The sequence below is a fragment of the Balaenoptera borealis genome (genome assembly GCF_965194805.1).
Source record: "Balaenoptera borealis genome assembly, chromosome: 1".
Taxonomy (NCBI): domain Eukaryota; kingdom Metazoa; phylum Chordata; class Mammalia; order Artiodactyla; family Balaenopteridae; genus Balaenoptera; species Balaenoptera borealis.
Window position 1 is genome coordinate 168,602,637 of NC_138860.1, and position 24,409 is coordinate 168,627,045.

The following is a 24,409-nucleotide window of genomic DNA, read 5'->3' on the forward strand; positions in this document are numbered from 1 at the left end:
TTCGGGGAGGCCTCCAAGCTCGCCTCTGAAGTCCAGGCTCATAGATCGATTAACTGCCAGCCTGGTGTCTCCACGGGGACCCTCATAGTCATCTCAAACTTAAGCTCCAAGGCTACACTCGCAGTCCCGAGCACTGAGGATAGAGTCTAGCTCAGGAAATGTTGGTGTTGGCTGACTCTCCCTTCTCTCTTTAGTGCAGGTTCCCCATCATCACTTGCCTGGATTATTTCAACAACCCATCTTGTTTCCCTGCTGCATAGCAGGGAAGAAGGACAATGCTACATGAATGCAGGAAGGAGAACGGCGTACAGCTTGGGGAAAAGCCCAGAGTGCGCTATGGGGAATCAGACAGGGAGGACCTTAAATATAAGGCACAGACTTTGTCCTGAGGGCAGTAGGGAGCCATGGAAAGGTTTAAAGCCAAGGGGGATATGCTTGATTCTACATTTCTGTCACTCTTTCATTCATTCCTTCACTCATTTACTCCATCAGTCAACAGATATTTATTGAGCACCCTCTACTGGAAAGTGACCCTGAGGCAGAAAACAGCTAGAGGGGCTAGACTTGTGCAGAAAGACAGGTGAGAAAGCTGATGAAATGGCCCAGGTCCAGGTGAGAAGGGCCAGTTATGGAGGTGGAGACAGGGGATGATGAGCTGACGGGGGTGGCCTGGTGATGCAGCCCAGGTTCCTGGTTTGGGAAACCGAGTGGTGGGAACCCTAAGCCCAGAGGTGTGGAGCGGGTGGTGGGAGAGCCATCCCTTCCTCCTGGGGAATCTGGAAAGTCCTCAGGAGTGGTTTAAGAGAAGAGTAGAAATTCAGCAAGTAGAGAAGTGGAGAGAGACACTGTAGGTGGAGGGAACAGCCTGTTCAAAGGCCCTGGGGAGGGAGAGGCTCAGCTCTGAGGAACTAAAAAGTCAGGAGAGTTAAAGATCAGTGGGCCAAGGAGCAAGAGGAAGGAAGTGAGGCTGGGAGCCCGATCTCTCTGAGCCACAACATGGAGCATTGAGGGCCAGTCCCTGGGATGTAAGGCCTCCCTGTGCAGACAGATGGGAGGGAAGGAGAATGTGAGAGGCTGGGAGGAGACAGACAGATGACGTGTGCGTTGGAGGGGGGTCCAGAGTATGTCTTTTCTGGGAAAAGTCACCAAAAGGAGGTCCCCGGGGGATACTTCTGGGGTGTGAGAGGAAAGAAAGAAAATCCTCAGGGTTCTGGGGAGAGGCAGATTCCTTTACCATTTAAGGAATTGACTGAGCCAAATAAATTTCCCTCTGAACACTTCAGCATCCTTAGAACAGTCCTCCACCACCTGCCCCAGAAGAAAGCTGATGGAGGGGGCGCAAGGTTATCCCAGGGTGGTCCTAGACACCTACCTCCTCTCCCTAGGGCAGGAAGGGAAGAGAAGGGAAGGGAATGGCCCTTGCCCAGCATTTCATGTAATCGCACTTGGGAACATTGTAGAATGTTCCCGCGTGCTCTGCGCCTCAAGTGCTTGGTTCTCAGGACTTTACGTCATGGTACTAGGTCATTTGTCTCACAATAACCCTGAGCAGTAGGTATGATCATCATTCCTATTTTACAGATGAGGAGACTGAGGCTCAGATAGGGCCTAAAGCCACACCGCTGGGATATGACGGAGCCAGCTCTTCACGACTACAGTTGCCTCCGCACAGCAGTACCTCACTGAACCCTTTGCCACAACTCGAAGTGGCACCTGGTGTCCTTGTTTTACAGAGTGGGCATTGCGAGGCTCAGCAGGGGGAAGGGACTTGTCCAGAGTCACAAAGCTGGAAGGTAGCTGTAGTCTGGATCCAGATCATTTGGGGGACGAAGCTGAATGGGAGAGGTGACGGGTTAAGGTCTGAGCAGTGTGGAGAGGGAAGGATGGGACTGGGAACTGGACTAGGAGAGAGTTTCAGTTTTCCTGTTAAAGGGACTTCCCCTAAATGGGGGGTTTTGGTTGGAAAGTTGTTAGCAGTCCACATTCCACTGGTTTGGCCACCTCTTCCCCCAAAGGCACCCAGGATCTGAAAAGAAACTGAAAGTTAGGGAAAGGGGAGGGAGGGAGGAAGGGAGAGGCTGAGGGCAGCCCAGAATAACTGGGTTGAATTTCTGGTGACCTCACTGAGCCTGGGGGAGATAGGCAGGCAAGCTGGGATTACACACCTTTAGCTATTGGAGAAATTGAGCCCCAGAGATACAGCTCTATTAGATAGTGGCTGGGTCCTGTCCAGTTTGCACAGCCACCCCCAACACACACACACACACAGACGCACACAGAGACCAGGGGAAGAGGGAGGGAAAGGGAGAAATGAAAGCTTTGGGTGGCCTAAAATCCTGAAAGGGAATTTCCAGAATCCCTTGTCTTTGTGATGTGGTGACTGGTTGGATGGTGGGTCCCAGTGAAGGGCCCCTGAGGTGCCCCAGTATCCAGACCCAGTTTCAAGGCCCAGGATTGGCAGGAAGGCTGCACACCTGGGTCCTGCTGACAAACAAGCCGGAACCCAGCGTGCCCAGGGTGCTGGGGAGTCAAGTCCCAGGGATCCCGGCCCTGCAGCTGCCTTGCCTCTCCCTGCCGACATCCCTAACTGCTTCTCCCAAATTGGAAGCATCAGGACCCTGTGTGGAGGCCTCCGGCTGAACCCAGCACGGCCGCGCTCCTCTGAGTCCTGACCTCCTCCTCTTCTGCTCACATAAACACTCCGCCTCCCTGGGCTTCAGTGTCCTCCTCTGTAAGGGGGAACAATGATGCCACACATCTCACCGGGTCACGAGGTAACGTATGGAAAGCAGTTGGCACAGGGCTTGGCGTACAATAGGCATGTAATCAATGCTGGCAGCTATGATTATTATCACCGTTGGTCATTCCTACATTTTTTTTTTAAAAAGTAAATTTATTTATTTATTTATTTTTGGCTGCATTGGGTCCTCATTGCTGCGCACCGGCTTTCTCTAGTTGCAGCGAGCCGGGGCTACTCTTTGTTGTGGTGCGGGGGCTTCTCATTGCGGTGGCTTCTCTTGCTGCGGAGCACAGGCTCTAGGCGCTCGGGCTCAGTAGTTGTGGCACGCGGGCTCAGTAGTTGTGGTGCATGGGCTCAGTTGCTCCGCGGCATGTAGGATCTTCCCGGACCAGGGCTCGAACCACTGTCCCCTGCATTGGCAGGCGGATTCTTAACCACTGCGCCACCAGGGAAGTCCCCATTCCTACCTTTTTAAAACTCTCCCGTGTGGTCAAGGATCTCATGATTCTGTCCTCTAGGGTTTTTCCTCCTCCTCCCTGCTGGCTCCCTTCCTGGGGCCCTCTCTTGCTGCTGGCCCCACCAGTGGCAGAGCTCCCACCGCCCGGGGACTTCCTGGGTGACCTCATGCACTGCTTGGCTCCAGTCACCCTCTTACTAGCAGCAACCAGAGATCCAGATTTCCTGGGGTCAGTTCTGACTGAAAAACTTCTATCTGTTATCCCTTTAAGGTCACCAGCCAGACCCTAGCCTTTGGGCCCTGGCCTTTGGCTCAGGAAACATGATCACATGTCTATGTGCTGAAACATATAGACTTCAGACTTCCTCCTGGATGTCCCCCGCAAATATTCCCTGGGCACCTCCAACTCAGCAAGGCTAGATTCAGCAACTCCCTCCCAAGTTTGTTTTTCCTCTGATGCCCTATCTCAGTCATGAATCCATTTTGGCAGGTGTCACCCAAAACAGAAATGTGGGCTACAACATCATCACTCCCATATCCCCACCCCCATCCCGGTGCCAGCCAGTCCCCAAATCCTAGGATCCTGTCCCTTAAATCTTGCTCCAGACAAGGCCTCTACCTTCATCCCCACCCCATACAAACCATTTGCTGTTCCCCTTTGTGCCCTCGGAGCCCTTCCTCCATCCCCAGCGCCCCCCCCCCCCCCCCCCCCGCCCCACAGGCCCCTCATCTGACCCTGCTCTGGCTCTTTCTTTTCCTCGGAAGGCATTGCCAGGAAAGCCCTGAGGGCAGGGGCCCTGCGTGACTCACAGCTGGCGCTCTGCCATGCAGGAGCAGAAGGAGGAACTCCAGTCTCCATGAGTATGAATCACAGAGGCCAAGCTGTCACTGTGCAGATGAATAAACTGAGGCCCAAGAGGAGAGAGGACTGGCTTACGGTTAAAGCAGGAGGCAGACCTGGGGCCAGAACTAAGGTCTCCGAGTCCAGCTGATGCTCCCGGGAAGGAGATGGGGACCCTGGGGCTGGGAACTGTGCTGTGCCAAGTCACCGTTCCTGAGGCCTCCACTGGGACCTGGCCATCCCCTGGTGTCTCCTCCCCTCTCTAGGCCTTGGCATATGCTGGTCCCTCCCCTAGGAAGTCCCATCCTCCATTTCTGACAAGATACTGCCCTCACCCCTCACCTCGCGTCTAACCTGATCACCACCACAGGGCCGTCCTCAGAGGCCTCAAAGTGTCCCCACAGCCTTCTCGATGAGGCGGTGCTCTCTTCTGCCCTCCTTCAGCCCCACCCAGTGCTCTCCCAGGGTCCCATTCCCTTCTGTCCATGGGGACTAGGAGCATCTCAGGCCAGGACCAGCGTCTGAGCCTTCACTGGAGAACTGGGACAGATGGGGGATGTGCGAAACAGTCTAGACTCTGCAGCTTCCCCCATCCATCCTAGAGTCCCCCTGTCTTGCCCACTCCTCCTTCCCCTGCCACTCTGCCCTGGCAAAAGCTCACATCTCAAAGGTCCTGAGCATCACGACCTGCCTGGCTGAGGCACACACAGCCACTCACACAAACACCAAGTAGCCACTCTCTTATGCACATAACTCATAGTTACACACCCGATCACAGCCAGACACAGTCACCAACACAACCTCAAGGACGGACAGGCACATACCCAGAAAGACTCAGAAAGTCATCGAGAGTCACCAAGTCTCTCTCTCTCACCCTAAATACACATCGCCAAACAAAGATGCAGACTCACACAACTACAAAAGTACACACCTGGTCACACACACACACATACACAGAGTCACAAAGTCTCTCACACACAGACAGATACCGAGCAATACACAGTCACACACAGAGAAAAACAGACGCACACAGTTGCACACAGGCCCCTGGAGATACAGAACAATGGGCGCATTGTCTGGGCGGGCAGCAGCTGGGGAAGAAGGAGCCGAGTGTGGATGGAGGAGGCCATGGGGTCTGCTATACCACCCCCACTCACACCCGCAGCATCCTAAGCCTCTTCCCTCTTCCAGAAGCCGGATTCGGCTGGGACCTGGATTTGCTGAGGGATTCAGCTCCCAGGTGCCCCCCTCCCCAGCCTCCTTCAATGTCTGGTGGGGGACGCTTGGGCTCCCCTGTGGACCAGCCTCCCTCTGGGGCTCTGGGGACTCGGGGTCCTTTAGCCCTGATGCTTCTCTGTCCTCCTGGAATCATCCCGGCGATTTGCCTCTCATCCCCACGGGGCAGCGCCTGGAAATCGGGAGCCTTAGCATCTGCTCCTAACCTCGGACTCCAACTCCTCCAGGACTCACACACCCTCCATCTGAGCCCTGCCAGCCAGTGCGGGCCGCGCCTGGCAGCATTGTGGGCTCCCTATTGTGGCCGAGACAGAGATGCGGGTCACAACGTCCATCCCTTAGTGGCGGTGGGTAGAGAAGTCACCGTCCTGTCAGTGAGTTGCAGTGGGGCATAGTGCCCCTTCCTCTCCCCAAAGCTAGCTCTTCTCGCCTCCCACGCTGACCAGGCAGCCCCAGATCTCAACAGAGACTCCTTCCAGGACTTTCCTTACAGCCCCCAGCCCCTTTTTGCAGGTCTCTCCAAACTCTTTCTTACCCTCAACTACTGGTATCTGCTATGTGCCCTTGGACATGTCACTTTCCCTTTCTGAACCTCAGTGTCCTAGTTTGTAAAATGGGGGGTGCTAATGAAGCCGAGAGTATTCTGTAGTCTCAGAGTGGGGGTGGGGATGGAGGCTACAGGAATGAGTTGGTGTGTAGAAGCCACCTCAGCTCTCCCCGCCCCTCTGTTGTCAGATCTGTGGGAGTTCCTGATTTCTCAGGCCCTGGGGTGTCTCCACACCTCACAGCCTCAGGCCTCCCAGGAGGCCATACTTGTAGGAGGGAGGGGGCAAGGGAGGGACGTGCTGAGCTGTCCAGGACACAGCCTTGCTTTTGCAACACTTTGCTTCCTCCAGCCCCCATCCCCTTCCTCCTGGGGGCCGAGGGCAGGCAGCCAGACACACAACCGGGGCCAGCCAGGACTCTGGGATTCCCCCTGGCCCGGACTAGGGGGAGTGGCAGGAGACTCCAGCTGGAGAGTCCCCAGCCTCCTCCACCCTGCCCCTGTCCCCGGGCTCCCCTACTCAGGTGGGGCTGATGGCTGGACTGGGCAGCTTGGGGGCTGTCCTGAAGGGGCCATCCAAGGCTCCTCCTCCTCAGGAACTGGAGTGTTTTAAGGTTTGTTGAGCGCCCCCCGCAACCCGCGGGCCTCCTCTGCCGGCTTCGGGGAACCCTGATGTAGGGGAGCAGATGTGAAGGGAGAGCACCGAAGTCAGACAGGTTATGTCCAGGTCTCTGAGCCTCAGGCTCCTCGGCTTTCACATGGGGATGGAGATGCCCCTCAAGATCACGGCACCACCCCAGATGGGACTTTGTCATGGTCCAGGCTGAGAGCAGGAGGGACCAAAGGTGAGCTTATCTGTGGGGGCTTAGTGTGACGGGCCACCAAGAGACTGAGAGGAGGGATGAGGGACAACCTCACCAGTCTGACCAGAGTGACCCTGCGGTGGGTCAGACCTCCCAAGCTGGCCGGGACAGGCAGGCACGTTGGCGGGACCTCGGACCGGTCTCCCGGCCTGAGGGGGCACAAAACCCAGCTAGGGCCCTGCGACTTCCATGACCACATTCTCTGGAGCATAACTCGGGACCAGCCGGCTGACGAGTCTGGGCATGTGAGCCCTTCGAAGAGTTCTAGGGGGAGACTGACAGGGGCTGCCAATGCGGGACCAAGGCGATGGGGGCCACTCCAGGAGCTGGGGCGTCCACCTGAGAGGTGAGCGGTGAGAGGAGGGGATGACTGCTCTGTCCTCTTTCCTCTAGGAGCCCCCCTCCACCCAGCTCGCCTCTGGGCTCGCCTCAGGGACCCGCCGCTCTCCTTCCCACCCTGGACCCCACCTGCCCCCGGGAGCCGTGTGGGTTGGGGGGACCAGACCGCCAGCGTCGCCCACCGCTCAAGTGGGGCCCACGACTTGAGCCCGCCTCCGCCCCTCGATTGGGCGCTCATTTAAATGTCCGGCTCCGCCCCGAGCTCCGGGCGCATATATATAGGCGGCTCGGCGGGCGGCGGGCGGCATTCTGGCGCGGAGCGGAGCGGCGGCGGGTGCAGCTAGCGGGTTGGGCGCGGAGCGGGGGTGCAGCTCGGTTTCCCCCCGACACCCCTCCCCCTCAGGCGCGAGCCCCACCCCTCCGGCGGCCAGGCCCACCCGACCGAACTATCCCCTGCGGCGCGAGCCCGGGGCGGCTCCGGGCGCCCCCCAGCAGAACCCCCACCATGGGCAGCCAGAGCTCCAAGGCTCCCCGGGGCGACGTGACCGCCGAGGAGGCAGCAGGCGCTTCCCCCGCTAAGGTCAACGGACAGGTGGGTGCGCTCGGCACGGCCCGACTCGGCCCCCTCCTCTCGTACCTCGCCCCCTCTAGGGCCTCGGGCCGGGGCCGCGCGCTTTGTCCGGCCCGGGACACGCGGCGCCCCCTCCCCCGCCCGGTCCCTTTGTTCTCGGCGCCGCAGCCCCCGCGGGCGAAGCGAGGGGAGGGGCGGGGAGGGGGCGCCGGCCGGGCCCCGCCGCCTTCTTTGTTCGCGGCCCCGGTCCCCGGCGCTGCCCCCCGGCCGCCCGGAGTGCCGCGCGGGGAACAAAGGCGCTGCTGGGCCGCGCCAAGGGGGCGCCCGGGGGCCGCGGGGCGGGGGCCGGAGGGGAGGGCACTCCCCCCGCAGACTCGACCTCGATAGCCCACGGCTTTTTTTTAGGGAGGAGCCGCGAGGTGGGGAGAGCCTGAGGTGGGTGGGGGCCGTTTACACAAAGCAGGAGGCTGGGAAAATAGGCCGTCCGGGTGCGGGGAACAGCGCCCCGGGGCGGCTTCCCGCCCAATATCGGCTGCACGGCTCGCCCGCCAGCCCGGGATACGCGGCCGCGGGCGGCCCTGCGTGGAATAGAGAGCGCGCCCCCGGGGAAGTGGGTGGGGGCCCCGGGACCCCAGCGCCTCCTGCTGGCCGCGGCCCCTGCGCGCCTGTGCGGGGCAGGAGGGAGAGGTTTGACGGGATGCCGGCTGTGGGGTGAGGCTACAACCAGGCTCTGGGGGTGCGGCGGAATGAGTCGGGACCCCGTTGCGTGGAAGAGGTCAGAGGCGGGCTGGGGGAGGGGAGTAAGAGCCCCGGCCCTCATTGCTGTCTCCTCTGCCCTGCAGGAGAACGGCCACGTGAAAAGCAATGGAGACTTATCCCCCAAAGGTGAAGGGGAGTCGACCCCCGTGAACGGAACAGAGGAGGCAGCCGGGGCCACTGGCGATGCCATCGAGCCGGCACCCCCTAGCCAGGGCGCTGAGGCCAAGGGGGAGGTCCCCCCCAAGGAGACCCCCAAGAAGAAGAAGAAATTCTCTTTCAAGAAGCCTTTCAAATTGAGTGGCCTGTCCTTCAAGAGAAATCGGAAGGAGGGAGGGGGTGATTCGTCTGCCTCCTCACCCACAGAGGAAGAGCAGGAGCAGGGGGAGATCGGTGCCTGCAGCGAGGAAGGCACTGCCCTGGAAGGGAAGGCTGCCGCCACCCCTGAGAGCCAGGAGCCCCAGGCCAAAGGGGCAGAGGCTAGCGCTGCCTCCAAGGGAGGAGACACAGAAGAGGCAGGGCCCCAGGCCGCAGAGCCATCCACTCCCTCGGGGCCGGAGAGTGGCCCTACACCAGCGAGCGAGCAGAATGAGTAGCTGGGTGGGGGCAGGTGGGTGATCTCTAAGCTGCAAAAACTGTGCTGTCCTTGTGAGGTCACTGCCTGGACCTGGTGCCCTGGCTGCCTTCCTGTGCCCAGAAAGGAAGGGGCTGTTGCCCCCTAGCCACGTTCCCTCTCCTCTCCCTCCTGTGGATTCTCCCATCATCCATCTGGTCTTCCTCTTAAGGCCAGTCGAAGATGGTCCCTTGCAGTTTCCCAAGTTAGGTTAGTGATGTGAAATGCTCCTGCTCCTGTCCCTGCCTCCTTCCCTGTCCCCACCTGTCCAGAAGGCAATTGCTGGTTTTCTTCCCCAATTCTTTTCCAAGTAGGCTTTGTTTACTCCCCAAATCCCTGAGCCAGAGGTGGGGGTGCCTACTCCCACGCCCTGAGTGTCCACCTTCCCGTTGTTTGTAGTCTCCTGTGCTGGGCCTAGTGGCCCCTGGGCTGGGGAGGACACTGCCCCTGTCTAGGTTTTTCTAAATGTCTTACTCAAGTTCGAACCTCCAGCTTGTGAATCAACTGTGTCTCTTTTTTGACTTGGTAAGCAAGTATTAAGCTTTGGGGTGGGGGGGAGGTATGTAATGTGAAACAACTTCTTGTTGTCTTTTTTTTTTTTCCCCTCCCATTGTTGTAAATAACTTTTAATGGCCAAACCCCAGATTTGTAATTTTTTTTTTTTTTTCTAACTGCTAAAACCATTCTCTTCCACCTGGTTTTACTGTAACATTTGGAAAAGGAATAAATGTTGTCCCTTTAGTGGTGCTTTTTAATGAGTGGTCTTCTGGGGTAGGGTGAGAAGATTGGTCTACCTCAGACCTTGAGGGGGGATTGAGACAGGTAAGTTTGTGGGGTTCTTTTGTTTTTGAGGGGTTGCCCAGATCCTCATGGACACCAGAAGGGCAGAGAAGTGGAGTCGAAATGAACCCAGGGATACTACTAGGAGACAAGCTCAGGAGGGTGTAGAAATGTACCATTTTATTACAAAGATTCTCACAAAAACGAAAATAGTATCTCAAAAAGGAAACTAGACTACCAATCTTCATCTGCAGAATTGGGGGGAGGACAGAGAGGGCAGGCAGTGTGAGTTTCTTGGCTCACTGGGGGCCAGTGGGAAGGTATGAGAACAGAATCAATCTAAAAATGGCTGATGACAAGAGCCTGAGAACAACAGGGAGTCCCTGAAGACCCAGCCACCCCTTCTAAAATGCTCAATAAGGGCACCTTTTCAAAGCTACTAAGCAGGCGCTTCAAGATTTTGTCCTATGGCTGCTTTAAGTGTATCCCTTCCACCCAGGTCTGGCATCCGTTATGGTTCAAAATTAAGAGTTTGGGAGGGATGGGTGGCGAGGCAGCTACTAGAAAAGCTCACCTAACACGTGTGCCCTGAGCTCAGGGCCCTGGTTCCTGTCTAGTCCCTGGGGATATTTATATTTAATATATTTTTATATAAATACACAGAGAAATAGAAAATATAAAATCTGAGGGGTTGTGGGATAAAGGTGGGCAACTTGGCAAGCAGCCAGAACTGGAGAGGTCTGTTCAGGCCAACTTGACCTCCTCCTTGACCCTGTGGAGAGAACAGAGATTGGCATGAGATAACCCACCCTAGAGGCTTTGAGGCAAAAGTGTGGGTACAATGACTTCCACAGGACCCCGGCTGCCCAGGTGACTGCTAAAGGCTGGGGCTTCCTAGCTCTGCCTAGAACTGCAGAGACAGACAGACTGGTCCCTGAAAGAGGCCTTTGTAAGCTGGACCAGCTGTCCCTGCGCCTTCCCTCTCAGCGTGGTGGGACAAAGGGGCTGGTGCTCCAATGCCAGGGAGATGACAGACAGCTCCTTCCTCACCCTTTGGCTTCTTGCTTCTCCTCCTTGGTTTTCTCCTCTTCTGTGGCTTCTAGAACATAAGAGTGCAGGGATGGCCAAGGGCAGCCCCTCTGGAAAGACCCATGGGATCTCCACTTACTCTGAAACCCCTTCCCCAACACTACAGCTCACTGGACATACAAAAGAGAGAAAAGCCCATTCCAGGCCCTCCCAGCGAGCCCTGCAGAGGACAAACAGGTTGGACCGGTTTCCCAGCCTGCTAGAGCCTGAACCCGGTGGGTGGAGGCAGCCCCCTGGGAAACGGGTGAAGCACTGAGAAAAGGGCTTGGGTGGTATGTGAGAGCCACGCTCCTGACCACAGGGAGCCCAGGCATGTCCCTGGCTCTGGAGCCTGGCAGGGCTCAATCAGCCAGTGAAGATGACGAATTGAGTTTCATTCTTTTGTGGGCCCTGCCACTTCTGGGAACCAGTGAAAGGCCCAAGTAGCTAAGGAAGAGCCCTAAGGAGCTGGCAGGGCCTGAGTCAGCTCCCTCCTCCCAGTGCCCTACATAAATTCCTCCTCCAGGGCCTGGGGCTCAAGATCCAAGTCCTGGCCCAACCCAAACCCACCTTTCTTCTCTTCTGGGTCTTTCTCTTTCTCATCTTCTGTTTTGACTCTCTTGGCTTTTTTGAAGTTGGAAGAGTTCTTGCGACCGCCTTCTCCCTCCTCGTCAGAGTCGGAGAACTCTTCCTCACAGGCAATTCGTTTGTCCGAGGAACAGACTGGGAGGTAATGGGAAATATGGGTGGGAGAGCAGATTCTTTATCTCAGGGTCTGCCCAGCGCTTTCTTGCATGTTCCCCCAAAAGACACCAAGGGAAGGGGACCTGGACTCTCTATAAATTATCCCTACAGGCACAGGTACTTGGGTTTCTCAACAGGTGGGCAGCTTGGGGAGAATGTGGAGCCAGGAACAGTGGAGGGAAGTCAGAACTGCCTGCAGAGTGGGAAGGTAGAGGCCCCTGGGTCTGGGTCTTACTTGAAATGCGCTTGTCAGGGTCTTCTTCATCCTCATCGCCACTCTCCTCTGGAATGGCATCCTCAGGAATGGCCTGCATTTGGACCCCAGGTGCGTGGGGCAGCATTCTCAGGTTCTCAAACAGTCGCTGTCTATGGCCAATGGTAGAGAGGTGGCTGGGCTCTGTTCAGGGACCAACCAGAGCCTGGAATGTTCAATTGGGGTGTGGGGGAGGATATACTCACTTGATCTTTTCCAGGTACTCATTAGTGTTCTGGTTAGTCATATTGGAAGGACTGATGTGAAGTTTGAAATCTGGTCCAAAGTATTCGAAGTAGTCGTTGTATGGAAGCTCTAATTGGGGCGGAAGGTGAGAGAGTTAAGAGACCTGGCTGCCATGGGACCCTGAGAAAAGCATTTGGAGGTTTATGTGGACCTGTGAGCCCAGCTATCAAACAGAGAAGCATGCCTCCAAGATAGGGTGAGGCTTGGGTACCTATAGGATTTCAATTTTTTTTAAAGCCATTCTCCAGTGTCCACACCAGTGGTGTGTTTGTGTGCATGTGCACGCGTGTGTGTGTGTGTGTGTGTGTGTGTGTGTGTGTGTGTGTGTGTGTGTGTGTGTGTGTGTGTATGGAGCAGGCTGAAGCCCCTGGTTTAGAAAAATTTAGGCAATATTCATTGCGAGCACTCCCTCACTTACTACCCCAGTTACCCTACAGAGTATGAATTCCAAAGCTATAGATAAGCACTGATAATTTTGTCCAGACTAGCAGCTGAGGGACAGGGGACACGGTCAACTAAAGGACTCAGAAAAAACTGACAGCTATGGTCTGAAAACCACAAGAGGACAGCAGGAGAATCAGAGTCTGAAGAGGAGAGGTTGTAGAGCCAATGGGAAAGGGGCTGTGAACTCAAGGACACGTAAGCTCCCACGCTGCCCAGCCCAATCTGGCCCTGCAGCTATTACCATTAGGGATCTCCGTGTCCAGGGCCACAGCTGTTTCGTATGTCCAGCACCGGGCGACATTACGAATGGTGTAGCCACCTCCTCCCAGCATCAGCATAGGCAGGTTGAAGCTCTTCACAAATTCCACACACTTGGCGTGCCCTTTGGTGGGAGAAGGTGTGCCAAGTTACAGGAGCACCCAGCAGGACCCTGCCCCCGGGTCTCTATGCTACCTGGTCTCACCTTTGATGGTCAAATTGAAGCAACCTAACCGATCGCCAGACAAGGAGTCAGAGCCACACTGTAAGACGACTGCACTGGGCTGGAACATCTCCATTACTTTGGACATGACCTGAAAGGACACAACCTGGTCATTACCAACCTCAAGAAAAGCTATTTGAGGTTCAGGCTGAAAAGTGTAGGTGGAGCACTTTCTTCGGTTCCTTATCACTCACTCCTACCTTTCCACTCTCCCTCAGGCTGAGCGGTAGAGAAAAGGGAGTACCAGCCTGGGCTTCTCATTTCCCCAATTTGTTCAGTTTTCCAATTTGAGAGGATCTCCAAGAGGCTTCTAGCTCTAATAAGGAGCCTAAAACAGCCTCCTTATCAATTCCCTAGATCTTTCCCTTCTTTTGCTGCTCCAAGAAGCCCTTCTGACCCTTAGCTGCATCTGCTCTATGCGTTTGGTCCTACAGACTTTGAGCCTTATACTGTGAGGAGGCGCTTCACTTTTGTTTATCTCATTCTCACAACTAGATTCTAATGTAACTGAGGACAGAGACCATAACTTAGGCTTTTCTGTCGCCCTTACTACAAGGTACATAGTAGGCACCTGGTGTTTGCTAAACGACTACCTAACCTAACCTAACTAGGTTACTACTCTAGTAATGGTTCCTTATTGCTTACAGGTGAACATTTAACTCCTCAGCATGGCATTCAAGGCTCCCTTTGAAATACTGACCCCGACAAACATTTCCTACCACATCCTTCAACATTCCTCCCCCACATCATACTGGCCTACATACTACGTATTGGCACCTCTATGCTTCTGCTGGTGCTGTTCCCTCTGCTGAATGCCCACCCTCCCCTCCAGCCCCCGCCTCCTTCACATGGGTAACTCCTCATTTCTCAAAGTCCACCTCAAATGTCACCACCTCTGTGAAATCATCTCTGACTACCCTTTCCCCAGCCCAGGCAGCAGTTTCTCTCTCGCTCCTCGGTTCATCCCTCAAAAACAGCACTGACCACATGCTGTTGGGGACGTGCTTGCCTCCCACACCACAGACTGTGAGGTCTTCAAGGGCATGGATCATGTCTTAACTATTCTTGTATCCAGCAGAAAGCCTGACCCACAGAAGGCATCAGTAAATATCTGGATGAATTTTGTTCCCCTAACTGGCCATACAGCATGCAATCCAGGGTTCAAACACATCTCATTTCCAGCCAGCCTCTCAGTGGGGAGAATTCCCGAAGTACACTGGAGGTGCTTTGCTACCCCTCCCTTAGATCAATCCTGTTTATAGCCCAGTGGTGGATAAGCCTAAGCCACTTACCGGCTTGAAAATGGCCTCATAGGACTCGTCATCAATCCCATCTCGGAGCGGGTAGTTAACAGCATAATACTTGCCTTTGCCAGCCCCAATATCCTAATCAAGAAGCACATTAAAGTAAAACTGAAAGATGATGAAGCTAGGAGGAAGTTCAAGGATGAGGGCTGGAAGGCTAAGGAAAGAAGCAGTGGTTCTAAGAGAGATAAGCTGGGCCCATGAGGTGGGCCAGGGACAGAGCAGGTTAGCACCATTTCCCTCACTAGTGGAACAAGTCTCACTCACGTCTCTGGACACACCACTGAGTCTGCACCCAGGCTGAGAATCATTTATGGGACCAGAGACTGAATATCCTACCACACAGCATGAGACCTCTCCCTCTGGACTGGGTTAAAGGTGGCTGGGGGCTGGACCATAGAAATAACACCTACCCCACAACAACCCTTTCCTTTCGAGAGCGCTTTACTGCTCACTCCTCTACCCACCACTCTCCTCTCTAGGGAGGTGTGGAAGGAAAGCAGAAATGGAAGAATTCTTCAAAATTGTAAAGGCTCAGTTATTATAATGCTTGCCATAGCAAACAACTGAATTAGTGCCACTTTTTCACCCAAGGCCACTGGCATGGCAAAATGGCTGGTTTCATTGTATTCATGCTCTCACAAGCAGAACAGTTTAATGAATCAGCTTCCAGGGATTCTTATCCTGAGGTCCATGGATGGGCTTCAGTAGGAGGAGGTGTCTATTAACTATTTGATATCAAATGTAAAATTTCATGTACTTATGGGGAGAGAGTACGTAGCTTTCAGTCAGATGGTCAAAGGGGAGGGTAACCTAAAAATATTAAGGACCCTTGAGATGGTCCATAAAGGTCCCAATTCCTAGCCCATGAGAGAGAACCTGATGTTTCTAGCCTAAAATTCAAGCTGTCTGGGACAGGTGAATAGTGTAATGCAACTCAGCTGTGGCCAGGAGGGAAGTGCAATAGTCAGGAGACCCCCATCCCTTCCAACCCTTTATGTACCATCATTCCCTTCTACCAGAATAAGAGAGGGGAAGAGACCATGGCAGGTGTCCCAGGCGGGGGTGTGGTATTCTGAATGGCAGAAGACGCAGGAAGTGGTTTTTGGTGACATGAGATAGGAGAGTTAAGAGCTGGCAGCTGAGGGTGAGCTGGTTGGCCCCTGAAGGGAGTTCTCACCCGTAGGTCCCCAGTTCCTGGGAAGTACTCTCCATATTTATGAAAGGACACAGTCATGACTCGGTCTGTGGTATAGAAGGCCTCTTCCACGCCATCGCCGTGGTGAATATCAATGTCAATATACAGCACCCTCTGGTGATACCTAGGATCAGAAGGGGGTCAGGGGGTTCTGGGGGCTCTTTGGGAGTGGGACGCGCCAAGGGCGCCAGGTCCCAGCTTACCGGGCTGGCTGCCTCCCTCAGGTATCTCTAAGCACCAGAGACGTGGAAACTGGCTGAAGGAAGGTGGAAGAGCGGCAGGGTGTCTCCAGAGGCCTGACCAAGCCGATCAAGTCCGATCTTCCTACTCTACAGCCAGGGTCAACTCCAGCCACACAAGGACACTCTGGAGGCAGGATCTGAGCAGCGCCTGCCCCTGATCTTGCCGTGGGCTCAGATCAAATCAAGACCCCGTCAAGGAGAAGATGGCCAGAGACACTCACCGAACACATCCTAGCCAGCACACTGCTAGGAAAAGCAAACTAGGGAGGCAAGCCCAGGGGAGAGGGAAATGGGAACCTGGCCTAAGGTGCTCCTCCAAGAGACAAGGCCAGGAAGGCATACTTTAGCAGTTCCAGGATGGCCAAGACGATATCATTGACGTAACAGAAGCCAGATGCCTCGGACTTCTTTGCATGGTGTAGGCCCCCAGCCCAATTCACAGCGATGTCCGTCTGCTGCTTATTAAGTTTCACGGCACTTGCTGGACGTGGGAAGAAAGAACACAAGCCTGTTATCAAGCCACTCTCTCCCTTTCCCCCAAGAAGCCAAGGGAACCCAGTGAGAGGTAGGACCTGCCTATTCAACAGCTGTATTGTACAATTCACAAGCCAGTCCTCTCCCCCTACCCTATTCCAACAGGAATAAACATGATATTGGCTACTCTAAAAAAACTGTTTTCTGAACTGAAGGTGGTAACTCACTAGTAGGCCTTAAAATTGGTTTAGTGGGTTATGATTAGTATATATATTTTTAAATGAGACAGACTAGAATAAAAATATCGGAATAACAGTAAAGGTAACCACTGTTTTGTGAAACTGGCTTCAGTGAGAGAGGGTGTTGTGCACGTGCATGCATAACCTGGATTGCAAGTGTAAATACTTCTAAATGTGGTTCATGGTCAAAATATTTTGAAGATATCAAATGTAGTAGAGGCTTAAAGTACAAATAGGTCCAAGAAGAAGTGAGAGAGAAATACACACTATGTGTGCAAGTGCCTTTGTGGCAATATAACTTTAACAGCAATAAAAACATAGAGGGAATTCCCTGGCAGTTCAGTGGTTAGGACTCCACGCTTCCACTGCCGGGGGCCGGGGTTCAATTCCTGGTCGGGGAACTAAGATCCCCCAAGCCGCATGGAGTGGCCAAAAATAAATAAATTTAAAAATTAAATAAATAAAAAGATTTACTGAGTAAAAAATGTAGGCACAAAACTATACATATGACACGTTTTTTGTAAAATATAGATGTATATATGTTATGTCCAAATATATGCACACAGAAAAAAGCATGGATGTACAAACACCAAAATGGTAACGATGGTTATCTGTTGACAGTGTGATTGTAGTCAGTTTTTTTCCCTGTGCACTTCTCTGTTTTCTGAGATTATATTAGGAGGTGGTAGCGAGGGGGGAGAAGAAAAAACAATGATCATAGAAAAATAAACATTTGTTAAGAAAGGGTAGAGTGGGACTTCCCTGGTGGTCCAGTGGGTAAGACTCCGCTCTCCCAATGCAGGGGGCCCAGGTTCGATCACCTGTTGGGGAACTAGATCTCGCATGCACGTCGTAACTAAAGATCCCACACGCTGCAACTAAGACCCAGTGCAGCCAAAATTAATTAATTAATTAAAAAAAAAAAACAAAAAAACTTCCTATATTTTAAAAGAAAAAAAAGAAAGCGTAGAGTGATCCTGGAGGTAATCTAGACATTACTAATGGAAGTGGGAGATGTGTGGGGAGTATTTCTGACCTCTAAAGGTAATTACCATGCTCTTTTGTAAGACACAGATGATGACACTTCCCATTTTTATAGCACTGTACAGTTCACAAGTTACTTTTATGTACAGCATCTCAACAAGCCCATGAGGTCTGCAGAGAGTTCCTGTATATAGGATGTCTTGGTAGGAGAGGACAGCCAAGGACACCTGTCTGTACCATGTCAGATTGAACCTGGGCTGGGACTAAACCAGAAGGACATTTCCAAGACCTAAGGTAAAAACTCACAGGACCATTTTACATGGTCACAGGTCAGCCTCACTGGGACAGTGGCCTAAAAGACAGACCTCACTAGTACAACCCAGCACAGCCTTTAAGGAGGGATGTATATTCCTTACCCACAGAGCCACCAGTAGATAGCTGACAGAACTCAAAGAGGCCATCAAATACCGGACAGTCCTCACCAACGTTAACTTGAAAAAACATAGGAAAAGATTAGTTTCCACAATTTCCTTTAGTTTTTGTTTACATATTTATGAGCTGATGGAAAAAAATGCAGAATTTGGATTCAGAAGGCTTGGGTTCTTGTCCAGGCTCTACTACTTACTGGCTGTGTGACTGGGTCCAGTCATTTAACTTTCTTGAGCTTTGGTTCATTATCTGTAACTAGCAATAATGACATCCACCTTACCCAATTGTTGAGAAGATTGATAGAAATCTTATATGGGGAAGCATTTAGCAAGTAAGTACTTGGAAAATGTTGGTTCATTCCTGAGGGAGAAAAATATAGACTCTTATTCCAGCCTGGGTTTGTTCCTGGACCTCACTCCAGCTGGCCAACAAGGAAGTGAAGAACAGAGACCTATACTGTCATCCACTGGATGCTTAACAACGTGCCAGACACTATGCTCAGTGCTTTAAGTACCTGGTGTCGTTTATCCTCACACACCTGAGGTAGGATTTGGTCCTATTTTATAAATGGGGAAACAGGCTCAAAGAGGTCAACTGTCAGTAAATGGCAGGCGGTATTCAAGGATTGGTCTGCCTGTCCTAAAAGCCTACGAAAATATACTCTGGCCTCTTCCCCAGTAATTTCACATACACAGTCTCATTTGATCCTCCTAACAACCCCATAAAAGCTGGACGAGACAAATATCAACCCCACTGAGCAGAGGAACAAACGGATGTGGAGAAGTTAAGTGACTTGCCCAAGGTTATATAACCAGGCAGTGGTAGAACCAGAGTCCAGGTGTCTTGACTCCCACAGTCCAGTGCTCTTTCTACTATACCAAGTGACAACTGGAGGAAAGTTATTTCAGGCCTAAGGGGTAAAAGTACAAACTAACACATAATGTGGAAACACATGCGAACAATAATGCAAATAAAATGAAAAAGACAGGAAGGGAAGCACACCTGAAGGCTGTAGACTCAGAGCTACAGAGGAACCTTATGGCTCCAAGTCTGCTCTCACAGAAAAGGAAACTGCTGAGACATCAATGATACACAGACGTTAGAGGCAGGGGCGGGGCTAAATCCTTGTTCTCTTGTCCCAGCCTTCCCATTGCATGCACTATTATCAACAGGGGTTCCCAAAGTAGAGCAAGGAGGAGGAGCCCTAGGGTGAGGAGGGTAGGAGAGCCCAGCTTAGACTGTGGTGACCTCTTGAGACACAGCTGAAGCTCAAGGTTTGCAATAACCACAAGAGTTACCACCTCTGGCACTGCCCTAAACTTGGAGGGTGCTCTGATCTGGTGCCCTGCCAAGCACAGTGCTCCGAGGAAGGGTGGCGTGCGTATGGGGGTAGGCAGTAGGTGGTTCTCTCCCCCACTTCCCAGGTAAACACTGGGAGGCTGTGTCAATAAGAACTTTGGTCCCTGAAGCCAGGCTATTTATTTATCCATCGGCAATTGATTTCCCTCTCTGGCTGCTTCCTCCTTCAGTGGGTTTGGGCTGTCTGGGTTTCCAAGCTTTGCTTATACTCCTATTTGAGATGTGGAGCTCCCATGACAAGAAATTGGTATTTTAGAAATGAGAAAAAATATATTCCTTCAGGCCCCAAACCAACATGTGGCTCAAATGGCCAGTCCATTATTCCCAGCTCAAGGGAGCTGTGTGATTACAGATGGAAAAGGCGTAAAATGGGAGAGCAGACCCTCACTTGGGACTAATCTGTGAGACTAGGGAGGACTTTTCTATGGGTTTTCCCTCTTCCCACTATAAATACTTCTCTCATTCTTAGGCTGGCTTTAGACTGACGGGGAGCAATACTGGGTGAGAGATGGGGAGGCAGACGTAGGTCAAGAAGGCACTAAAAAGCATACTGCAGAAAGAGACACATGGGATTAAACACTGACTTCAGGATAGTGCTTACACCTTGGTGGTGGTGGGAATGGGGTGGAGAGGGGAGTAGAAGAGAAGGGGCATGTGATCAAAAAGAGGTGCCCGGGGGGCTTCAACTGTACTGGCAATGTTTTCTTTCTTAGGCTGGTTGTAGGGACATGGATGATCATTGCATTATTTTTTATATTTTTTGTGTGTGTGTCTGAAATATTCTATGTGCAACATATTTTAAAATAGTCCAGAATCAGGAAACCGGAGTTCCATTCTCCATTCTACCACTATCTTGCTGTGTGACCCTGGGAAAGTCATTTCACCTCCCTGGGTTTCAGTTTATACATCTACAAAATGGACAAGAATGCCTCCAAATTTTACCAGCACAAGTCCCTTTTATCATGTTTCTACCATAAGCCTCATGTTTTGATAGACTATCTGCCAAAAATAAAAATTGCATTTATTTATGTTCCCATTTTTAATTATTAAAAATTATGTCAGAACTTCTGATTAAGATTCTCAAATTCTCAAAGTGACCACAAAGCATTTAAATTACATTCTAGCCAAGAGCAAGGAAACCTGACTTATTTGGTCTTATTACAGGTATTAACTTCCTAGGTTAGGTGTTGGTAAATACTGAAAAAAGAGCTCAGCTCTTCATCTCTGTTATTGTCCCTGTAGACACCCCTGGTTATAAAGCACTGCACTAGTGACATCTCTCTGAATCAAGTCAGTAAGGTGTCTCGAAGTCCTTAGAGAGCCTCATCCTTTTTTTTTTTTTAATTTTTGAATTTTATTCTATTTTTTAAAATATTTTCTTTTTCTTTTTTTTAAAATTATTTTGTGTCCCTCATGACTTTTAAAGAGGGCTCTTTTTTAAAAAAATTTATTTTATTTATTTATTTTTGGCTGTGTTGGGTCTTCGTTGCTATGTGCAGGCTTTCTCCAGTTGTGGTGAGTGGGGGCTACTCTTCGTTGTGGTGTGCAGGCCTCTCATTGCGGTGGTCTCTCCTGCTGTGGAGCACAGGCTCTAGGCACGCGGGCTCAGTAGTTGCGGCACGTGGGCTTCAGTAGTTGTGGCTCGTGGGCTCTAGAGTGCAGGCTCAGCAGTTGTGGCACACAGGCTTAGTTGCTCCTCGGCATGTGGGATCCTGCAAGACCAAGGCTCGAACCTGTATCCCCTGCCTTGGCAGGCGGATTCTCAACCACTGCGCCACCAGGGAAGCCCTATTCTATTTTTTTATACAGCAGGTTCTTATCAGTTATCTATTTTATACATATTAGTGTATATATGTCAATCCCAATCTCCCAATTCATCCCACCACCACCACTCCCCCGTGCCACTTTCCCCCCTTGGTGTCCATACGTTTGTTCTCTACATCTGTGTCTCTATTTCTGCCCTGCAAACCGGTTCATCTGTACCATTTTTCTAGGTTCCACATATATGTGTTAATGTACGATATTTGTTTTTCTCTTTCTGACTTACTTCACTCTGTATGACAGTCTCTAGATCCATCCACGTCTCTACAAATGACCCAATTTCGTTCCTTTTTATGGCTGAGTAATATTCCATTGTATATATGTACCACATCTTCTTTATCCATTCTTCTGTTGATGGGCATTTAGGTTGCTTCCATGACCTGGCTATTGCAAATAGTGCTGCAATGAACATTGGGGTGCATGTGTCTTTTTGAGTTATGGTTTTCTCTGGGTATATGCCCGGTAGTGGGATTGCTGGGCCATCTGGTAATTCTATTTTTAGTTTTTTAAGGAACCTCCATACTGTTCTCCATAGTGGCTGTATCAATTTACATTCCCACCAACAGTGCAAGAGGGTTCCCTTTTCTCCACACCCTCTCCAGCATTTGTTGTTTGTAGATTTTCTAATGATGCCCATTCTAACTGGTGTGAGGTGGATACCTGACTGTAGTTTTGGTTTGCATTTCTCTAATAATTAGTGATGTTGAGCAGCTTGTCATGTGCTTCTTCTCTCTTCTTTGGGGAAATGTCTATTTAGGTCTTCTGCCCATTTTTTGATTGAGTTGTTTGTTTTTTTAATATTGAGCTGCATGAGCTGTTTATATATTTTGGAGATTAATCCTTTGTCCGTTGATCTGTTTGCAAATATTTTCTCCCATTCTGAGAGTTGTCTTTTCGTCTTGTTCATAGGTTCCTTTGCTGTGCAAAAGCTTTTAAGTTTCATTAGGTCCCATTTGTTTATTTTTGTTTTTATTTCCATTTCTCTAGGAGGTGGGTCAAAAAAGATCTCACTGTGATTTATGTCAAAGAGTGTTCTTCCTATGTTTTCCTCTAAGAGTTTTATAGTGTCCAGTCTTACATTTAGGTCTCTAATCCATTTTGTTTATTTTTGTGTATGGTGTTAGGGAGTGTTCTAGTTTCATTCTTTTACATGTAGCTGTCCAGTTTTCCCAGCACCACTTATTGAAGAGACTCTCTTTTCTCCATTGTATATCCTTGCCTCCTTTGTCATAGATTAGTTGACCATAGGTGCGTGGGTTTATCTCTGGGCTTTCTATCTTGTTCCGTTGATCTATGTTTCTGTTTTTGTGCCAGTACCATATTGTCTTGATTACTGTAGCTTTGCAGTATAGTCTGAAGTCAGGGAGTCTGATTCCTCCAGCTCCGTTTTTTTCCCCTCAAGACTGCTTTGGCTATTCGGGGTCTTTTGTGGCTCCATACAAATTTTAAGATTTTACGTTCTAGTTCTGTAAAAAATGCCACTGGTAATATGATAGGGATTGCACTGAATCTGTGGGTTGCTTTGGATAGTATAGTCATCTTCACAATATTGATTCTTCCAATCCAAGAACATGGTATGGTATATCTCTCCATCTGTTTGTGTCATCTTTGATTTCTTTCATCAGTGTCTTATAGTTTTCTGCGTACAGGTCTTTTGTCTCCCTAGGTAGGTTTATTCCTAGGTATTTTATTCTTTTTGTTGCAGTAGTAAATGGGAGTGGTTCCTTAATTTCTCTTTCAGATTTTTCATCATTAGTGTATAGGAATGCAAGAGATTTCTGTGCATTAATTTTGTATCCTGCAACTTTGCCAAATTCATTGATTAGCTCTAGTAGTTTTCTGGTGGCATGTTTAGGATTCTCTATGTATAGTATCATGTCATCTGCAAACAGTGACAGTTTTACTTCTTCTTTTCCAATTTGTATTCCTTTTATTTCTATTTCTTATCTGATTGCCGTGGCTAGGACTTCCAAAACTATGTTGAATAATAGTGGCGAGAGTGGACATCCTTGTCCTTTTCCTGATCTTAGAGGAAATGCTTTCAGTTTTTCACTATTGAGAATGATGTTTGCTGTGGGTTTGTCATATATGGCCTTTATTATGTTGAGGTAGGTTCCCTCTATGCCCACTTTCTGGAGAGTTTTTATCATAAATGGGTGTTGAAATTTGTCAAAAGCTTTTTCTGCATGTACTGAGGTGATCATATGGTTTTTCTTCTTCAGTTTGTTAATATGGTGTATCACATTAATTGATTTGCGTATATTGAAGAATCCTTGCATCCCTGGGATAAATCCCACATGATCATGGTGTGTGATTCTTTTCATGTGTTGTTGGATTCTGTTTGCTAGTATTTTGTTGAGGATTTTGCATCTATATTCATCAGTGATATTGGCCTGTAGTTTTCTTTTTTTGTGACATCTTTATCTGGTTTTGTTATCAGGGTAATGGTGGCCTCATAGAATGAGTTTGAGAGTGTTCTTTCCTCTGCAATTTTTTGGAAGAGTTTGAGAAGGATGGGTGTTAGCTCTTTGCTAAATGTTTGACAGAATTCACCTGTGAAGCCATCTGGTCGTGGACTTTTGTTTGTTGGAAGATATACATTTTTTTTAATATGTGGTTCTTTTGTGTATTTTTTTCTCATTTATTTTTGGCTGCGTTGGGTGTTCATTGCTGCACGCAGGCTTTCTCTAGCTGCAGCGAGCAGGGGCTGTTCTTTGTTGCGGAGCATGGGCTCTAGGCGCGTGGGCTTCAGCAGTTGTGGCGCATGGGCTTCACTGCTCCACGCCATGTGGGATCTTCCCAGACCAGGGGTCGAACCTGTGTCCCTGCATTGGCAGGCAGATTCTTAACCACTGTGCCACCAGGGAAGCCCCTGTTGGAAGATTTTTAATCACAGTTTCAATTTTATTACTTGTGATTGGTCTGTTCATATTTTCTATTTCTTCCTGGTTCAGTCTTGGAAGGTTATACCTTTCTAAGAATTTGTCCATTTCTTCCAGGTTGTCCATTTTATTGGCACTGAGCTGCTTGTAGTAGTCTCTTATGATGCTTTGTATTTCTGCGGTGTCTGTTGTAACTTCTCCTTTTCCATTTCTAATTTTATTGATTTGAGTCTTCTCCCTCTTTTTCTTGATGTGTCTGGCTAAAGGTTTATCAAGACAGCCTCATCTTTTTTTTTTTTTTAACATCTTTATGGGAGTGTAATTGCTTTACAATGTTGTGTTAGTTTCTGCTTTATAACAAAGTGAATGAGCTATACATATAAATGTATCCCCATATCTCCTCCCTCTCGCGTCGCCCTCCCATCCTCCGTATCCCACCCCTCTAGGTGGTCACAAAGCACCGAGCTGATCTCCCTGTGCTATGCAGCTGCTTCACACTAG

The 24,409-nt window shown here is 50.6% G+C and overlaps 2 protein-coding genes across 3 annotated transcripts in view; one reads left to right on the plus strand and one right to left on the minus strand.

Moving 5' to 3' along the window:
- The first annotated feature begins 7,309 nt into the window (after positions 1 to 7,309).
- Positions 7,310 to 9,701, plus strand: MARCKSL1 (MARCKS like 1). Its single transcript, XM_082346010.1, has 2 exons — positions 7,310 to 7,612; positions 8,434 to 9,701. The coding sequence occupies exons 1-2, from the start codon at positions 7,526 to 7,528 to the stop codon at positions 8,941 to 8,943; spliced, it is 597 nt and encodes a 198-aa protein (XP_082202136.1). The 5' UTR covers positions 7,310 to 7,525; the 3' UTR covers positions 8,944 to 9,701.
- Positions 9,702 to 9,894: 193 nt separating this feature from the next.
- Positions 9,895 to 24,409, minus strand: part of HDAC1 (histone deacetylase 1) — a 43,230-nt gene continuing 28,715 nt past the window's right edge. Inside the window, exons 4-14 of one of the 2 annotated variants that reach the window (XM_082345631.1) lie at positions 17,834 to 17,908; positions 16,063 to 16,201; positions 15,461 to 15,602; positions 14,269 to 14,361; positions 12,959 to 13,067; positions 12,737 to 12,877; positions 12,012 to 12,120; positions 11,788 to 11,918; positions 11,379 to 11,531; positions 10,791 to 10,839; positions 9,895 to 10,512 (exon numbers count right to left, since the gene is read on the minus strand). In XM_082345631.1, coding sequence (XP_082201757.1) covers positions 10,485 to 10,512; positions 10,791 to 10,839; positions 11,379 to 11,531; positions 11,788 to 11,918; positions 12,012 to 12,120; positions 12,737 to 12,877; positions 12,959 to 13,067; positions 14,269 to 14,361; positions 15,461 to 15,602; positions 16,063 to 16,201; positions 17,834 to 17,908 — 1,169 coding nt within the window. In that variant the 3' untranslated portion in view covers positions 9,895 to 10,484. The remainder of the gene's footprint in view (positions 10,513 to 10,790; positions 10,840 to 11,378; positions 11,532 to 11,787; positions 11,919 to 12,011; positions 12,121 to 12,736; positions 12,878 to 12,958; positions 13,068 to 14,268; positions 14,362 to 15,460; positions 15,603 to 16,062; positions 16,202 to 17,833; positions 17,909 to 24,409) is intronic. The other variant, XM_082345632.1, reaches the window with a different exon arrangement.

Excerpts from the sequence above, each read along its gene's own strand:
- MARCKSL1 (XM_082346010.1), top strand. The coding sequence starts at position 7,526 with ATGGGCAGCCAGAGCTCCAAGGCTCCCCGGGGCGACGTGACCGCCGAG. Across the intron at positions 7,613-8,433 it reads CCGCTAAGGTCAACGGACAG|GAGAACGGCCACGTGAAAAG; the intron begins GTGGGTGCGCTC and ends TCTGCCCTGCAG.